We start from the raw sequence: 16078 nt of genomic DNA, 5'->3' as shown, positions 1-16078 counted from the left end.
CCAGGGAAGCGGCGGCCGCGTTCCCCCGGGGTGCGCCGGGGCCCGAGAGCCGCGCTCGGCGCGGGCCGCGCGGGGTGGGGCAGCCAGAGCGCAGGCCCCCGAGCCCCGGCGGGCGCCCCCGGGCCCCCGCGCGCGCCCCGGCCTCCGGGAGACTGGCGCATGCCACGGAGCGCCCCTCGGGCCGCCGCCGCTCCTGCCCGGGCCCCTGCTGCTGCTGCTGTCGCCTGCGCCTGCTGCCCCAACTCGGCGCCCGACTTCTTCATGGTGTGCGGAGGTCATGTTCGCTCCTTAGCCGGCAAACGACTTTTCTCCTTGCCTCCTCGCCCCGCATGTTCAGGACCAAACGATCTGCGCTCGTCCGGCGTCTCTGGAGGAGCCGTGCGCCCGGCGGCGAGGACGAGGAGGAGGGCGCGGGGGGAGGCGGAGGAGGAGGCGAGCTGCGGGGAGAAGGGGCGACGGACGGCCGGGCGCATGGGGCCGGTGGCGGCGGCGCGGGCAGGGCTGGCTGCTGCCTGGGCAAGGCGGTCAGAGGTGCCAAAGGTCACCACCATCCCCACCCCCCAGCCACGGGCGCCGGCGCGGCCGGGGGCGCCGAGGCGGATCTGAAGGCGCTCACGCACTCGGTGCTCAAGAAACTGAAGGAACGGCAGTTGGAGCTGCTGCTCCAGGCCGTGGAGTCCCGCGGCGGTACGCGCACCGCGTGCCTCCTGCTGCCCGGTCGCCTGGACTGCAGGCTGGGCCTGGGGGCGCCCGCCGGCTCGCAGCCCGCGCAGCCGCCCTCGTCCTACTCGCTCCCCCTCCTGCTGTGCAAAGTGTTCAGGTGGCCGGATCTCAGGCATTCCTCGGAAGTCAAGAGGCTGTGTTGCTGTGAATCTTACGGGAAGATCAACCCCGAGCTGGTGTGCTGCAACCCCCATCACCTTAGCCGACTCTGCGAACTAGGTAAGAAGTTATTCTGCGCCCACCCTCTTGCCTCCTCCCCCTGGCGCGCAAGTGGTAGAAGAACCCCCACTCTCCCGGGCTGTGTGTGTATGTGTGTGCAGCCGCCACCTCTCCGGAGGGGGGGAGGGTGTACATCCCCTCCTGGGAAGAGCCTTTAGGGACAAAAGTAGAGAAAGGACAAGGGGAATCTGCAAGGGCATTCCCTGGGGGTTCCCTTCCAGTTTTTCCTCCTCTGCTGCCCCGAGGTGGGCTGTGGGCACAGCTTGTGCACGCACTCCACAGACACGCGGCTCAAAATTTAAATGCCTTTATTTCCACAGCAGCTAGGCGGTGCAGAGAGAAGTGGGGGTCACGCCTCCCCTGCACCCGGAAAAGCACTGAGGTGTGTGGCCGAGTTGGATTCGGGCCAGGCCCGCCGAGGAAGGTTGGGAGAAGCGAGTTGTAGAGGCTGGAAAGTCTCTGCTCCTTTAGTAAATAAGGACAGTCAGGTCGGGATACTCCCCGGCCCCGCAGCTCTGGGGTCTTGGGGCAAAGAAGGTTAGGATGGGAGGCAGGACTGGATACCCGCTCTCAAGCCAGCCAGCCAGGATGGAAAAGAGCAAGCGATCAGAAGTTGGGTGTCCCCAACTTTTTCCTTTCTTTCAGTAAAGCACGCAGTGGACTCTAGGATGGTCTGCCCCCAGCGCCTCTGTGCCTTTGCTGCCCTTTTATTGCGCCAGGGCCTGGGCTTCGCCTCTGAGACCCCAGCCTCCCTGTCTTTTTCCTCCCAGCCTCCTCTGTTGCTTCCCGTTTCTCCACGTCTCTGTGCACAGCGGGGGATGTACCTCGGGCGCCCACAGATCCTCCCAAGTTCACCAGCGCACTTGGGGCGCGTCTCCCGGGTGGGCTGGGAATGGGGATCCCCGAGTTTCTGCGCGGGCGTGCAGCGGTGCGGGCGGGGTGAATTGCACCCCTGGGGGGCGGGGGCGGGGAGGGGGCTTTGTCGCTCCCCGCCCCGTGAACTGTGAAGTGCGCGGCCCGAGCCGGTGGTTTCCAGCCGGGCCGGCGGAGCGCGGCGGCGGCGGCGGCGGCGGCTGCAGACGTGGAGGAGCTGAGCGCCGAGGCTGGCGCCAGGCGGCCTCTTTTGTTTATCTGACAGCTAAATATCAAGGCAATCACCGCCTCGCGGCCCTGCCTCCAACCCCCACAGCTAAGACAAACAGTTGGGCTAAAAGAATGTCTCTGTTATCATAAGTTTCTATCTCTCTTTCTCATGGCTCGGCCTTTATTTTCTCTTACTTTTTTAATTCCAGAGTCTCCCCCTCCTCCTTACTCCAGATACCCGATGGATTTTCTCAAACCAACTGGTGAGTAGATGATTTTAAAAATACCCTTCCTATCTCAAGTTAGAAATGGAGCCTCTAGAACGCGGATTTTTATGTCTAGGCAGCGGCTTTGGGGAGGCGCTGGGCTTGCCCCGAGGTGGTTCTGGGTTTCCTCTGTTGGAAATTTGGTGGATTTTTCTGTTTTTGTTGTGGCTGGAGTGTGTGTGTGTGTGTGTGTGTGTGTGTGTGTGTGTGTAGATCTATCTATCTACTATGATTTTCTTTTTTGCAAAGATGTTTTTGTTCTTTTTTTGTGTATTTTCACTCTGTAACCAAATTGGCTCAGCTTTAACATGTGGAATTTGATCCACGAAGAAGTGTCTTGAGAGCCAAATAGGACAGGTTGATGGGAGAATTCGGAGAGTTTTGTGAGTGCCAGAAAATCAGTGAGAAGAGTGGATAATTTGATGACAGAGGGAAGCCCGTTTCAAAGGTGCAGAGCAGGTCTTGGTTTGAAGTAGGAGCTTAGAAAATCTGAGAAGTAAAGGCAACAGCATCCTGCTGGGTGTTCTGTGCTTCTGACACCTGCTAGTCAGCTCTGGCCCGCGTTTTCTCAGAATTCGAGCTCGGGACCATGCAGGTTTTTAGCATAACTCTGCCTGCCTGTTGCTTTGTCCCTAGATGGCCCAGGGCCAGAGCAAAAGCCCATTTGAGACTGGCACCAGCCCTGTTGCGGTTGTCTGTATTCAGCTTCTAGCTGGCAGTGCAGGGGCTCATCCTGTGGAGGTAACAGTGCCACGGGGCACAGGGGTCAGCAGAACCGGGCTTTAGGAGTGCCTCCAGGGATGGGCCCCACTGTCCCAGAGCCCCTTCTTAAAGCAGCGGGAGATGCCCTAGCTGAGGAGTACGGATTGTTAACCTCGGTCTTCAGGCCTGTATACTGATGCCTGAAAAATGCAACCCTTGTGACATCTTTCTTTTGCCAAGGTTCTGGGAGAAGGAGAAGTGAAGGGTTGGGCCCCATTTCTGTCTTGGAATTCACAAGTCCTTCCGCCTCATGAGTTTTGGCTGTTGGGCCTTTCCCCCCACTAATTAAAAGTTTTGCTGGGGCGTTGTCATAAATTAAATACTTTAATGAACGGTGTAACCAAAGCCCATGTTCTGCAGCCAGCCCCCCCGGGACTCCGCCGCTCCCTGAAGTCGGGAGGCGTTGCTGCCTGCCCGGTGCCTGTCTAATAAGTGGCCTGCAAAGCATGTGATATTTTGCTTTCGATTTACAAAACACCAGATAAATGGTCATTAATGAGGAGATAACCGGCTCTCTGTATTTGTAACAAACGTTAACTGAAATTCCCAAGCTCTGTTTTCTCAAAGAATGTAACTTGACTGGGCTTTTGGCATCAGGACCCAGAATTCTTTCATGAGGTTTGCTCTGTAAGGGGCCATCCCCGCCTGCCCCGTTTTTGTTTCTCCTTCTGTAGCCTTCCAATCTGGAGGGATTCCTTGCAAGAGAGAAAGACCAGTCACCTTGGCCCCAGGAGTAAAGATTGCTAGGGGTGAATAAATGCTCCCAGAAACCTCCTAAAACTGTAGAACAGAAGGGCCACAATTCTCCCGGGTTTCCTGCAGAGATATCAGGATAAATCTGTTCGCAGGATTCAGGCGGTCCTTCTGCCAGGCCAGGACCTCATTTGCAGTGAGTGGAGTGATATATTTATTCATTAGCAAGTGTTGACATTAGGTAGCAAAATGTGTGTAAACAGAGAAGCCACAAAGACAGGAATGTGCCATTTCCAAGGGGGAGAAAAAGTTTTCCAGATCAGCCAATAGGAAGTGATTAACCTGCCAATCGGAAACTCAAACAGCTGGTTACTCACCCAAAACGTTTTGTTTAAAACCAAACAAGAAAGGGAATGAAAAAAGGCCCTGTCGTGGAAGGACGTGAGGTGGTACAGGCCATGCCCCTGTGGAAGGAACTGTCCCGACTTGCTGGAGGGCAGCCAGGTCTGGGAACCGTGGGGCTAGGGACAGGTCTGGGGCCGGTTTTGCCGGCTGCTGTGGCCAGGGCCAGGGCCGTTGAGGTCACACACACAGATGGGATGCTGCCCCCGCTTTTCGTCTTCACCTTGTACATGGGAGGAGAGTACTTGGCTGGGAAATTCAGATCAGCTGCTTGCTTTCTTGAGTGTGTGAGCCCCAGGTTGAAGTTTTGGTCTGGGGTGACTAGGTGAGAACCAGGAGCCAGGTTTTATAATGGACAGCTGTTAAAATCTTAACTGGCTACACAACGGAGGGAATCCCTTCTGTGAAGTCTCCAGCTTGGGAAGAGGTGGTGGGAAGGGAACTGGGGAAGGGACCTGGGTGCTAGGCGGTCCCAAACCAGTAGGATCTTCCGGGAAGGGTTAGACATACCTGAACCAAAGGGCAAGGTGGCTGTGACTTGTGACTATCTGAAGTCAAGAAGGCTCCTTCCTCTCCCGCAAGGGATAGGAACATGCTGTTCGAAAGTAGAACTTATGTTGCGGGGGGTGGGGGGGATGCTGAGGGGTTGCTATGTGGGCCCTGCTCCCTGTGTCCTCTGCATCTGATGGTGTGCAAGACTTCCCAGAATGGCTGGAGTTGAGGATGTTGCTGGGGACACTGTATTTGCTTAGGCCAGGGTCCCAGGTGACCAGCACCCATTTGGTAGATCAAGCCTCCAAAGGGTAGTTGAGAAGTCTGGGATCTAGGCCTGCTTTTACCTCTTAACTCACCGTCTCCTAATTTTTCTGGGCCTCTGTAAATCTAGTTGATCAAAGAGTTAAGAGTTAGATGATTCATTCATTTGCTCATTTATTGGTTCGTTCATTCATTCTACAGGCCTAATGATGTGCCTGCCTGAAAATGTGGATGATTCCCATGCAGTGGATTGTGCTCTAACCAGGGTTCATGGGAGCTGTGGATTGGGGCAGAGCTGGGACATTGAGCGTGTGGTTGGGGGAGCGGGGCTGGGGCTCCTTGGGCCCCGGTGGCTCTTGGGAAGCTCAGAACTATGTTGACGAGAATATCTGAGCTCTCCTGGAACCATTCTCTTGGTGAGAGGAATAGAATCCCCAGCCCCTTCACCTTGTGCTCCTTGTACAGCTCATTCCTTGGCTGGTCCCCAGGCTTGCGTCTTCAAGGACTGTCTTTTTCTCCCAGAGAACCCAGCACTTACTGGGTGCTTGGTAATGTTTAACGGTGGATAAGAGCCAGGAATGGGCTAGAGCCTAGAGTGTGTGCATCCTGGGCCCTGGAGAGCTGGGGACACAGGCAGAGGCTGAGACACTGGCTTTGGACCTCTGTCTCTGGGTGAGGGCTGGGGGTGTGGCCTCTTGGACCTTTACGAGCCCTGCAGTAGCTTGAGGAGGCCAGTCTGGATGCTGAGGCTGTCTGGGCCTAACTACCTGCAGGGAAGAGTGAGGACTTGGGCCCCTGGGGAGGGAGAGCTGTGGGATGGGCTGGATGAGCGCTCAACTCTTGCTCACGGCCCAGCTCACTGGGTGGCCCCCTGGGCTAGTCAGTGACGCCTCAGTTTACCAAGGTGCGGGTCCAACAGGTATACTTTAATACTTCACAGAGGTGGCGGGGAGGCCTAATTAATGTTTGTAAATCCCTCTTGAGATCAAAGGCTCTGCAGAAGGGCAGAGCACCATTTCATAAAAACGCTTGTGGTTGCCGGAGCTGGCTTACCTTTGATCTGAGACAGGCTGACACCTTGAATGTGGTCCCAGCTCTGCCCTGAGATGCCAGGCTCTTCCTTTGAAACCCACTTTGCCCCTGGGATTCAGCCAGCCAAAGCCGGAGGAAGGCAGGGGGCAGTGGCCGTGGATACGTCCTCCTGTTTAATGTGGGGGTGTCTTCCGCTTGTGGGTAGGTAAAACCTATCTCTCGAACATGGTGAAGGCCATCCAAGTAGTTTAAAAAGTGCAGGGTATACACCATTTAACAAGCAGCTTCCATTTTCTGCTCCCCTATTGTTTTCCATTTGATTAAGTGTCTCCTGTAAAACTGTATATTCCTGTTGGGAATTACACTTTATCCTGATAAAATGAGATTACGCACACAGTCTTTTCTCTCTTGCTCTGCATATGGCCCCCACTCCTCCCCTCTGCTCCCCACCCCCCCACGCCCCTGTTGAGAATTCTTGAAAAGTTGTTCTTCCAGCCTGAGAGAGAATGCGGGAGACGGAAGGTTCTGGGATTAGAAAGAGAATCTCAGAGTTGGAGGGGTAGGCAGCAGAAATCCAGACGTGGTTTGGGGGCCCTGGGTAGGCCATGCTCAGTCCCCCCCCCCCCCCTTTTATTGGGGAATGAAGGCTGCTGCTGGGCTACTAAATAAAGGACTCCAAATGGGCTTACTTGCCTCCGGGCTTCTCTTTCCATTGGCTTCCTGTTTGCCAGCGTGGCCAAGTGGTTCCAATGGGAAACTGGTAGAACACACCCCAGGTTCGTCCTGCTGGTGACCTGGGGTGGTTGGGGGACGGGAATTGAACCATCTAACCCAGTGTGCTTGCGGTGGAGCCGCGAAGCCCCTTTCCGGAGCCTGCCTCTCACTATGGCCCTCAGTTTGGCCTTGGCAGTGATGCATGATGAGCTTTCAGGGTCTTGTGTACTTTTGTTTCATGGGGCTAATTAGTTGTGTTTCGTGGGCATTAGGTTTTGGTTTAATTGCTCGGAGGGAGGTTGTGGAGTCTGTTTCTCAGCTAGAATTGTCATTAGCCTCGTTAGCGTTTAGGTCACCGTGCTAAGCACCTGAGGGTGACAGAGACATTGAAGAGAAGCTTATAGGCTGGTTAGGGCTTACAGGATCTGAAGGTAAAAGATGAGCAAAGTCGGCAGAAGGGAATTCCAAGTGCTGGATGCCAGAAAAATTTTATAGGAACCAAGGGCAAGGGAGCCTTGCAGGTCTGGGGCTGCCCGGGAAGGTTTCCAGAGAGGAGTTTGGACCAGGCCTAGAAGGAGGTAGAACATTTCCCCTTCAGCTGGGAGCCTTGTTCTCGGTCCTGATGTGCCGGTGGCTTTATACAGATTTGTACATGAGTAAGATTCATTGGGTTCTTTTTATTTTAATTCAAAAATTTTTTTCATGTTTATTTATTTTGAGAGGGAGACAGAGCACCAGCAGGGAAGGGGCAGAGAGAGGGGGAGAGAGAGAGAGACAGACAGACAGACAGAGACAGAGAGAGAGAATCCCAAGCAGGCTCTGTGCTGCCAGGGCAGAGCCCGACCCTGGGATCGATCCCATCAATCTCGAGACCACGAGCTGAGCCGAGATCTAGTGCCGGACGCTTAACCGGCCGAGTCACCCAGGCGCCCACCATGGGGTTGTCCTTGAGATTTGTATGCCTCATTATACTTCTGATACATTAGTTAAAAGAGAAAAAAGTCCCTTCAGCCCAAGGGCAGTCTTGAGAAAGTCCTGAAGAACTGGGAAGTCTAACAAGATGAGGGAGACACTGATCTATGGGAGTGGCAGAGAGGCCCCTGGATCTACAGGAAGGCTTCACCTTGGGGGTTGAGAGCAGAGCCCAGGCTTCCTTTGACCTTGGGAACTACCTGGTTTCCTCAATGGGGGACTTGCAATAAAAGAGAAATTCCAGCCAGTCTGCGATCGAGCCTGACTTGACTAATGATTAACTGGCTGCCCAGAGCCCAGACCGGTGACAAGGTGCTGTGGTCTGTCTTCTGATGGGCAGCGAAGCCTGAGCAGACCATTAATAATCAGCATCGCGGTGGGGAGTCAGCTGTTTGGAATGTGTGGTTTCTCTTTAATGCTGTTTAGAATGTGCTTAAAAATTAATCTTGGTGTTTTTATTTATTTGTTTGTGTATTTATTTCTCTCCTTTTCACATCCACAGCAGACTGTCCAGATGCTGTGCCTTCCTCCGCTGAAACAGGGGGAACGAATTATCTGGCCCCTGGGGGGCTTTCAGGTGAGACATTTTCTCTTATTTCCCTGGCAGTTTCAAGACCTCTTGAAATGACCGGAGACAGAGAGGAATCGGGGTGGCCTTCTGCCACCCCGGCTGGTCTGGAATTAATTCTCACTTTTATGTGCTTGAACTGGATGCATCCGTGGCGACTCTGGCCCTTGAGCTCGCCATTCTGCAGTCCCTTACGCATCAGGACCCTGGGCCTGCTCTGTTGAGGAAGTGGGGGCCAGCCGGGGACTGGCATGATGCTGTGTTTCATGGTTATTGTTAAAGCAGCTACTGGCTCTGGGGGCTTCCGCTCGCTGACTTTGGCATTAGTTCATGGGTTTAAGCTTAAGCTCTTTCTTGCACTTGCCCTTAGTGCATGGAGTGCCTTGAAAGGGGATCGATCCACCTTTTGGGAACCCGTTGAAGACAGATCCCAGGCGTAGGGTGGGAGTTCAACGCAGATGTCCTTGATGCTTCTGTGCGGGTTTTAATTCCCAGTCTAGCTTTAGTGCAGGATTCCGTAGCGCGTATCCGGAGACGGGAGCCACAGGATGGAAGCACTGAGGACAGTAGAGACTTGGCAGTGCTACCCGGGAGGGAAGGTCTGGAATGCCAGTGCTGGAGGGTTATGGGAATGAAGGAGGTAGCCTGAGCATCACTGCCCCTGAGGGGCATGAGAAGAGAGTCATAAACTTGTAGGAGCTCATTAGCAACGTAAGTAGGAAGCATTTTTCTCTTTTTCAAAAGACATCCTATTTCTACCTGATTTTCCCACCCAGTGTGCCGTCTCTGGATTTTCCAAGAGCCAGCTAAAGCAAGAGGGAGAGTCACCCGGTTGTTGGGGGGGGGGGTAGGGGTAGGGGAGAAATTCCAGGGTTCCGTGCATTTGTCGTTGCTTGCCTCTGGGACGTTGGCAGAGGAGCATGGCGGCTCAGATGGAACCGTCTGGGGGGGCTGCTGTGGTGTGCCCTCTTTTGTGAGGTGACCTCTTATTGGCTGGATGCTACCTCTAAGGCCATGGTCATGCTTATCCTGGCCAGCCCCTCCCAGGCTCTCCTGTCCAGGAACGGAGCTTGCTGAGGACGCCTTTAGGAAGACCCTTGTTTGTTTTTATTTCAGGGCAATATATACTCTTGACTTATCTGCCGCAGAGGGTATTGTTTACACAAAGCTCCTAATGAGAAGTGGGCAGGAAGAAGAGGGACCTGGCGAGGGGCGGGGGCATCGTGTGTGGGGAGGGGCGGGGGGACCGCGGCGGTGGAGGAGGGAGAACATGCTGGAACGGGTGAACTGCGTCTTTTCTGCTTTCTAAGGCTGAGAAAGTTCCTGAAAGAAAGAAGGCCAAGAAGAGGAGAGGGTCTGGGCAAAACAACACATTCAGGATGTTGTTCGATGGGTTTATTTTTTAAATCCTGAATGTGCAGGGAGGAGCCCCAGCCCTTTTGAACCACATGAAATAAGCAAGGGAAGTGGTAGCTTTTGAAAGGGGGCTTTTCGGAAGGGTTGTCTTATTGATAACATCTTGTCTGTCTTGTCTGCTGGAGGAAATGACGACACCAAGCCGAGCATCTCCTTCCTCGGCCCCGTGCAGCCCTATCTGAGTTAGGTGGGCTTTCTGTTCCCAAAGCCATTCCAGTCCTAGAAAGAAACCGGGACGGGGGGGGGGGGGGGGGGGGGGGGAGGGGGGCGGAGAGTAAAACAATTATTAACTGCTCTCCCCGCCCCCCCCAAGGTAATTGCAACCATTTAGATTACTGAGGCGCTGCTTGGGAGGAGGAGTGGTTGTCTCTGAAGGGATCGAATGGTTTAACAAAACTGCAAAAAAGAAAAAGACCAGGGGGCCTCCACATGAAAGAGCATTTGTTTTGAATTTTAGCTCTTAATTTACTAATTCCCAAGGCTTCAAAGTTTGAGCTCTTTCTTCTTTCCGTTCGGAGTTGGAACAGCTTATTAATAATGTGCTGTGGGGGGAAATTGAAGGAACTTGAGTTTTGGGTTGGCGCCCAGTGGTTTGGGGGGTGTCAGGGGAGGCGATGGGCACAGAGAAACCCAGGGCTACACCCTTTGTGGCGAGAGTGCCCCCGAAAAGATGGTTTAATGGCCCGGGTCCAGGACGAGGGTTTTGCAGATGGAGAGAGCCCAGACCTCGTCCTTCCCAAGTTGATCTTTCCATGGGGGGGTTGGCTTGGGTGTGTCCACCTTGGAGGGTGAGGCTGGTGGGGGCTGTGGAGATGTAGCCGAGTGGGACAGGGCTGCGTGGGGGAAGGGGTTAGCAGAGGCTGGAAGGTGGGAGCCTGCTTCAGGAAGGGGGGGGGCACTGGGCATCAAGGTGGGGAGCGGTGAACGCGCCCACAAGGATTTGCCCCCTCCTCCCCCTTGAAATAACCTCTCTGAGTGTCTCTTTCACAGGCCCTGTGTGCTGTTTTCCTTCCTGTCCTGCCCTGGCTGAGAGCGGGCTTAATGAATGGGGCTCAGTTTAGGGTGGGAGGAAGGTCGGGAGCGGGAGCCAGGGCTTGATTCTCTTGGCAAGGGAAGAAGGGAAAGAAAAAACAGCCAAATGTGAAAATGTGGTGCCTCGGAGGTGGGGGTGGGGGTGTGCTCAAAGGCATTCCCCTCCTGAACTGCCGGGGTGACTCCAAGGCTGGCCCTTCCCTCTCGTGCGAGGAAGGGGAGTGGGCGGGTGGGAGCCCTGGGTGCAGGCCCGCTGGCTGCACTTGAAGTTCCAGCCTTGCAGCTTGGGTCTGGCCGGGGAGGCGACAGGCCCAGGCCTCTGGGACTTGCAGGGAAACATACCCCACCCCTGCAAGTTTCCTCAGTCTGGGAAAAACGGCACATTTTTAGAAGGCTGTGACTCGGTTCCAGGAGATTGTACTTTCATTTCTGACAGCCGGCTCTCTGAGACAGATGGATTGCTCGGTGCATGGTTTTGTGTGTGCGTGTGTGCGCACGCGTGTGCTGCAGACGTACAGATAGCCGATCCCGTGCACAGAACACACGAGCAGGCAGGTGCCCGCAGGCAGGCTGTGGGATGGGCCAAGGGGTAGGCGGACGGCAGGGTATGCACTCTGGGAGTCGGGGGCGGAGTGTTGGTGCATTGGGTCTGAACTGGGATCTGGCAGCGCTTAGTTAAGCTCTGGGCGGACAGTGCCTTTTCAAAGGCGTGCATCTCCAGAATAAGCCCTTGCTGCTGGAGTGTCTGTGTCCTGGCCCAGGAAGACCCACCTTTGGAGAGGTCTGCTGTTGAGGGGAAGCTTCTTCCTTCGGCTCAGTGGTGGTGGGAGCGGGAAGGATTTGCTCCCGGAGCTTTCACCGTCTCCCTGGTGATCAAAAGCATGTGCTACAAGCCGCCATGTTTGCAGCCTCCATCTGGAGTCCCCGGTGGGGCTCTCTCGTTTAGCTCGTCTGCTGTCCTGGTTTGGGCAGGATGGAGGAGCACCGTCTCGCCTGCAGATTCTGGGTTGTTCAGCCGTAGACCCATCTTTCAGCCTCCTCCTGTATGTATTAATGTCTGGAGCTGGCTGGGCCTCCGCCGTCAGTGCTTCCTTGGGTTGGGACGCGGATTGGAGGCCAACACTTTGTACCTCTTTAAACTTCAAGAGAGACGCCACCGTGGATTTCAAGGAAGGAGCTGGGAGGCAGTGGTGACCTAGGTACTGACGTGTCTCGCGGGGCTTGTTGGGGGGAGTTGAGGGAGCCCCAACTCTTGGCTGCGTAGAGTCATGCTTATTGGAGAGACGCCGTCCCACCAGCCTAAGGGAGGCCAACTCCTTTGCAGGCTCTCCTTTGTTTAGCTTCTGGTTGCCACTTCTGGGTGACGGGAGGTCAGCGGCCACTCCTGGAACTTGTCTCTTCCTTCTCTTTGGTCCCTGCAGGCGTCTTGGATTGCCTCAGAGAGACAAGAGTCTTCAAAAATATCTCTCTAATCAGAAAATGTGGTTCCGGCTCCGTCCAAGTAGTAAATTTAGGCTCAAAGCAAGGAGCTTAGGAAAGTTTGCTTCATCTTGTTCATCAGATACCTGTGAACAAGTCCTTATTGTCTGGCTTGGAGTGGCGATGGGACACTGGGAATTTGGGACCCGGGTGGCTGTTGCCGTGTTTTTGTGTCTCCTTCCTCTGCCTGGGAACGAGCAGCTTGTGGTTTTTGCTGAGGTCTCTAATGTTTCGGGGAGTCAGATGGACCAGCACATGTGACTGTGAGTGAGCTTCCTTACCTGCCCACTCCCTTACACCCCAGATCCAGACAGTCTGGATCTCTAGGGACTCAGCCCATATCTCCCTAAATGCCAGTGTAATGACTCGGGCCTCTGTCGGCTCACCTGCTGCACACCTACTCCCCAGTGAAGGACCGGTCCTGGACAGCAGCTCAGGTTTTTGCAATGCTCGAGGTCATGCTCCCGGCCCTGGATCAGGGCTCACTGATGAAACCCCCTTTGTTTGTCCTGGAAAGAATGAGGTAGTCAGGCAGGGGTTAAATGCAGGGAGACAGCATTTAAAGTCTCTGGAGCAAATCTGGGCTGCTCTCCTGGCCAGACTGGACGGGCTTCCGCCTCATGCATCCTGTCACTGAGGCAGAACAGGGCCTCCCAGCAAAGGGGCAGGGGGCCAGGTAAGGGCCGGGTTCTGTCCGGAGTCGCTTCTGGGTAAAGTCCAGCACATTAAATCTCACCGTTTGCCTTGGACCTTCCCTTAGCCGGGCTGTAGCCTGGTGGCCTTCTAGACCTATAGGACCTCGCTGGCAAGCTCCGAGCCAGTAGGGCAGTGAACAAGGAAGACATGCCAAAGTCAGGCTCAAGTTTGACTTCCTCTGCATCTTTATTGTTGCTGTTACTACACCAAAATATTGGTCCCGCCAGTGCTGTGATTGCCTTCGCTGCAGTGGCAACTTCAAAGCAGGTGCGAGCAGCCCTGGCGACAGAAAACAAGGCCCAGGGTGAGAGTGCCAGATAGATGTGCCTCCAACATCAGGAGACCCTGGGATCTTCTGAATCACAGTCCCCGCGGGTGGGGACCCAGGATCGGTATGTTTTGAAGCTCCCCGGGTGATGGCAGTGTGCCGACAAGTCGAGGAACCCCTCATGGAAGGGGAAGGAGGGGTCTGTGTCCCCGTGGGGCATCTCTGGCGGCTTCTCTTGGTGGCCGGGCAGGTTTTCTGTGATTCCCTGTCTGCTCCCGTAGTGAAGAATTTGAGTGTCTGGCTCAATGAGCCTCTTCTCAAATAAGATTTTTGCTGCATTGTAAGAACTTGACAAGGTGCATTAACTTTGCACCTTCCTCCAGTTGACTTTGCTGTTGTTAATGACCTTGTAAAAGCGACCCGTGGGACAGAGTTTCCTTTTGGGGTGATAACAGTGTTCTGGAACTAGATAGTGGTGATGGTTACACACAGCTCTGTGAATGCACTCAGTGTCACTAATGGTAAATTTTATGTTACGTGTATTTTACCACAGTTTTTAAAAGTAGTGACCTGTGGTGGCTTTTAAATATATTTTAGATAATCAAGAGCGGGGATTGCAGAGACTAAAAGTGGAGAGACTTGTGTTTGGTGCCTGGGATCCACCGCTGACAGACAGTCGTGTTGCCAAAGGACTTCTGAGGTCTCCTGGGTTGGGGGTGGGGGGGGGCCTTTGATGGGCTGGGAGCCTGTCTCTCTGATTCTTATTACCTGAAGAAGCAGGGAGAAGCGGGCGCATCTCTGTGTTGATTTTTTTTTTTTTTTTTTGACCTTCCCTTTTCCATGCGGGTTGCAGAAATGAGAGGCAGGAAAGTTCCCTGTGGTTCTTTCCGAGCCTGACCTTTCTGCAGGGGAAGTAAGTGCACTTCTTCCCGCTCTGCCCCAGATGCCATTTTCCCCTGGTCTACCCAGCCCGGTTCCCTGCACCCTCGCCAGCCCAGGGATTGGAGACCGAGGGTGACGCAGGGGCTGTCCCTCAAAGTCCCGGGCCTCCTGACCCCTTGCCCCTCCCCCGCGATCCAGACCCTTTCCCCGGCTCTACTCCCAAGGCCCCTGGTCCATGTGACCTCCCCACTGAGGTTATAGGGCTGCAGAGGTGGGCAGGTGACTTCCCCGGAGCCCTCCCTTTGCAGGAGACTCGTGAAAGGATCCTGTGCGCCGCGGCCGCTGGGAGGTCACCACTGGTCCTACCATCTTCCTCGCTCAGTATTGAATGGCTAGCCCAGAGGCTGGCTGTGTGCCTACTGTCACAGAGAGGCTTCCTCTCTGGGCTATTTTCAGCGGGAAGATATTATTAACTGCTGAGGCACAGTTCTCAATTTAGTGGCTAACACACCAAGAAAGCAACACTCACTTTGTCAGCGGCAGCTCTACGCAAACACGCCGGGCTGCTCCCAGCCCCTTCCCCGTCTCCTCGTGGGGTGTCCTTGGGGATCTGGGGCGGGGAAGCTACCATCGGAGATCCTGTCTGCCACCGAGAGATCGAACCGTTTTAATTGAGCCAATCGTTTAAAGGTGTAGGACGTGGTAGTGTTTATATCCTGAGGTGGGGAGATTCTGTGTTGGGAATGGGGACCCCAGATGGAAAAAGGCACTTTCTGTGGAGTTGAGGACCGTCATTTAAAACAGAGTGATAACTTTCACCTTGTAAGCGAACAGGAAATACTGGGAATAAGACAGGAAATTGCATCTTTCCTTCTATAAGAAGAACTCCAGAAAAAAGTTGTTCATGAAAGGTAGCGGCTAAGATGAGGCCAGCCTTTTTTTTTTTTCCTTTTTTTTTTTTTGCGGGGTGGGGGTGGGTTTCTCCCCCCTTCTTCCTTTCCACTCCCACGAGAACTTTTAGGCCATTTTGTTTAAGAAAGAGGCTGTTTGAGAACTTTATGTTATTTTTATTATTTAAAAAAATATTTTACCAGAAGGGTCACCTTCAGTTGAAATGTTAACTGCAGCCTTATTTCCTGGTTCACTAAAGAATCTTTCATGATTTTTTTCAGCTTCCTTCCCCAAATGGTGAGGCCAAGCAGCTCTTGGCTGGAAGCGAATTTTGGTTTGGCTGCTCGAGGTCCTCGACACTGAGCCCCACCCAGGGTCATTAGCTCCGTTTTAACTTGCAAAAGAAAAAAAACCTCTTTTTGGTAGGGGGTGGGTAAGAATTCGTCCGTGCCCGCAGTGTTCCACCCCAGCGTTGCCTTCCCCTAACGCGGGTGCCTGGCCTGGGGCAGATTAGAAGTCAAGGCTGACTCGAGGCCAGTCCTGTGTCCACCCCAGCAGCCCCCAGGAATTCCTTACCTTCTGAGACTATCTGTTTCCTGGGTGCTAGTGAGGAGTGGAGAGAAACAGGCTTCAGAGCTCTCCTGGTACAGCTCTGCTCTGCCCTGGGGGGACTGCACCCAGTCACCCAGAAGCTTCCCCCAGAAAGAGGGCTTGCCACAGCCTCATGTGGTGTGGAGAAGTAGGTGTCCTGGGTGTAAAAGCAGTTTCCATTTACTCATCTCTGGGTTTCTGAGTCCCCTCTTGGACGATGTCATTCATCGTTCTGGTGACAGGGGCTAGTGCCCTGACCCATGCTGCTAAGGGGCCCTCTTTAGACTGGAGATCGGAAAGAGATTTGTGTGTGGCTTGCTTGCTCCCCACTCACTCCGGTCCCCCACCCCAGCCTTTTTTCCTTAGCGTGCATTGTTTTGTTTTCATAACACAACAAGAGCCCTGGGGTGTGTAAGAGCATTGTTGAACACTTGGTGAGGGTAACTTGTCCAAACAGAGCAGGACGCCAAGGCAGAATGCTGTGGGCAGGTGGTGTGCCCACAGAGGGTGCCGGGCCGGCGCCTGGCTTGGAAACACCTCCGGATCTGCCGCAGCTGGCTGGGAAGTAGGTGAGGACAGGGGCTTCTCTCTGCCCGTCTCCCCTGGGAACTGGGACACGGCCTGGGCCTTTCT

General features: G+C 54.4%; 1 protein-coding gene across 2 annotated transcripts in view; it reads left to right on the top strand.

Annotated features, from left to right (window-relative positions):
• The first annotated feature begins 329 nt into the window (after positions 1–329).
• SMAD7 (SMAD family member 7) overlaps positions 330–16078 on the top strand; it is a 29746-nt gene continuing 13997 nt past the window's right edge. The window contains exons 1-3 of one of the 2 annotated variants that reach the window (XM_047828473.1): positions 330–942; positions 2235–2288; positions 8128–8199. In XM_047828473.1, coding sequence (XP_047684429.1) covers positions 330–942; positions 2235–2288; positions 8128–8199 — 739 coding nt within the window. Of the gene's footprint in view, positions 943–2234; positions 2289–8124; positions 8200–16078 lie in introns of both variants that reach the window. The other variant, XM_047828472.1, reaches the window with a different exon arrangement.

This window comes from Prionailurus viverrinus, chromosome D3, assembly GCF_022837055.1.
Source record: "Prionailurus viverrinus isolate Anna chromosome D3, UM_Priviv_1.0, whole genome shotgun sequence".
Taxonomy (NCBI): domain Eukaryota; kingdom Metazoa; phylum Chordata; class Mammalia; order Carnivora; family Felidae; genus Prionailurus; species Prionailurus viverrinus.
The sequence above is the reverse complement of the archived record's forward strand: the minus strand, read 5'-3'. Positions and strand labels throughout refer to the sequence as shown.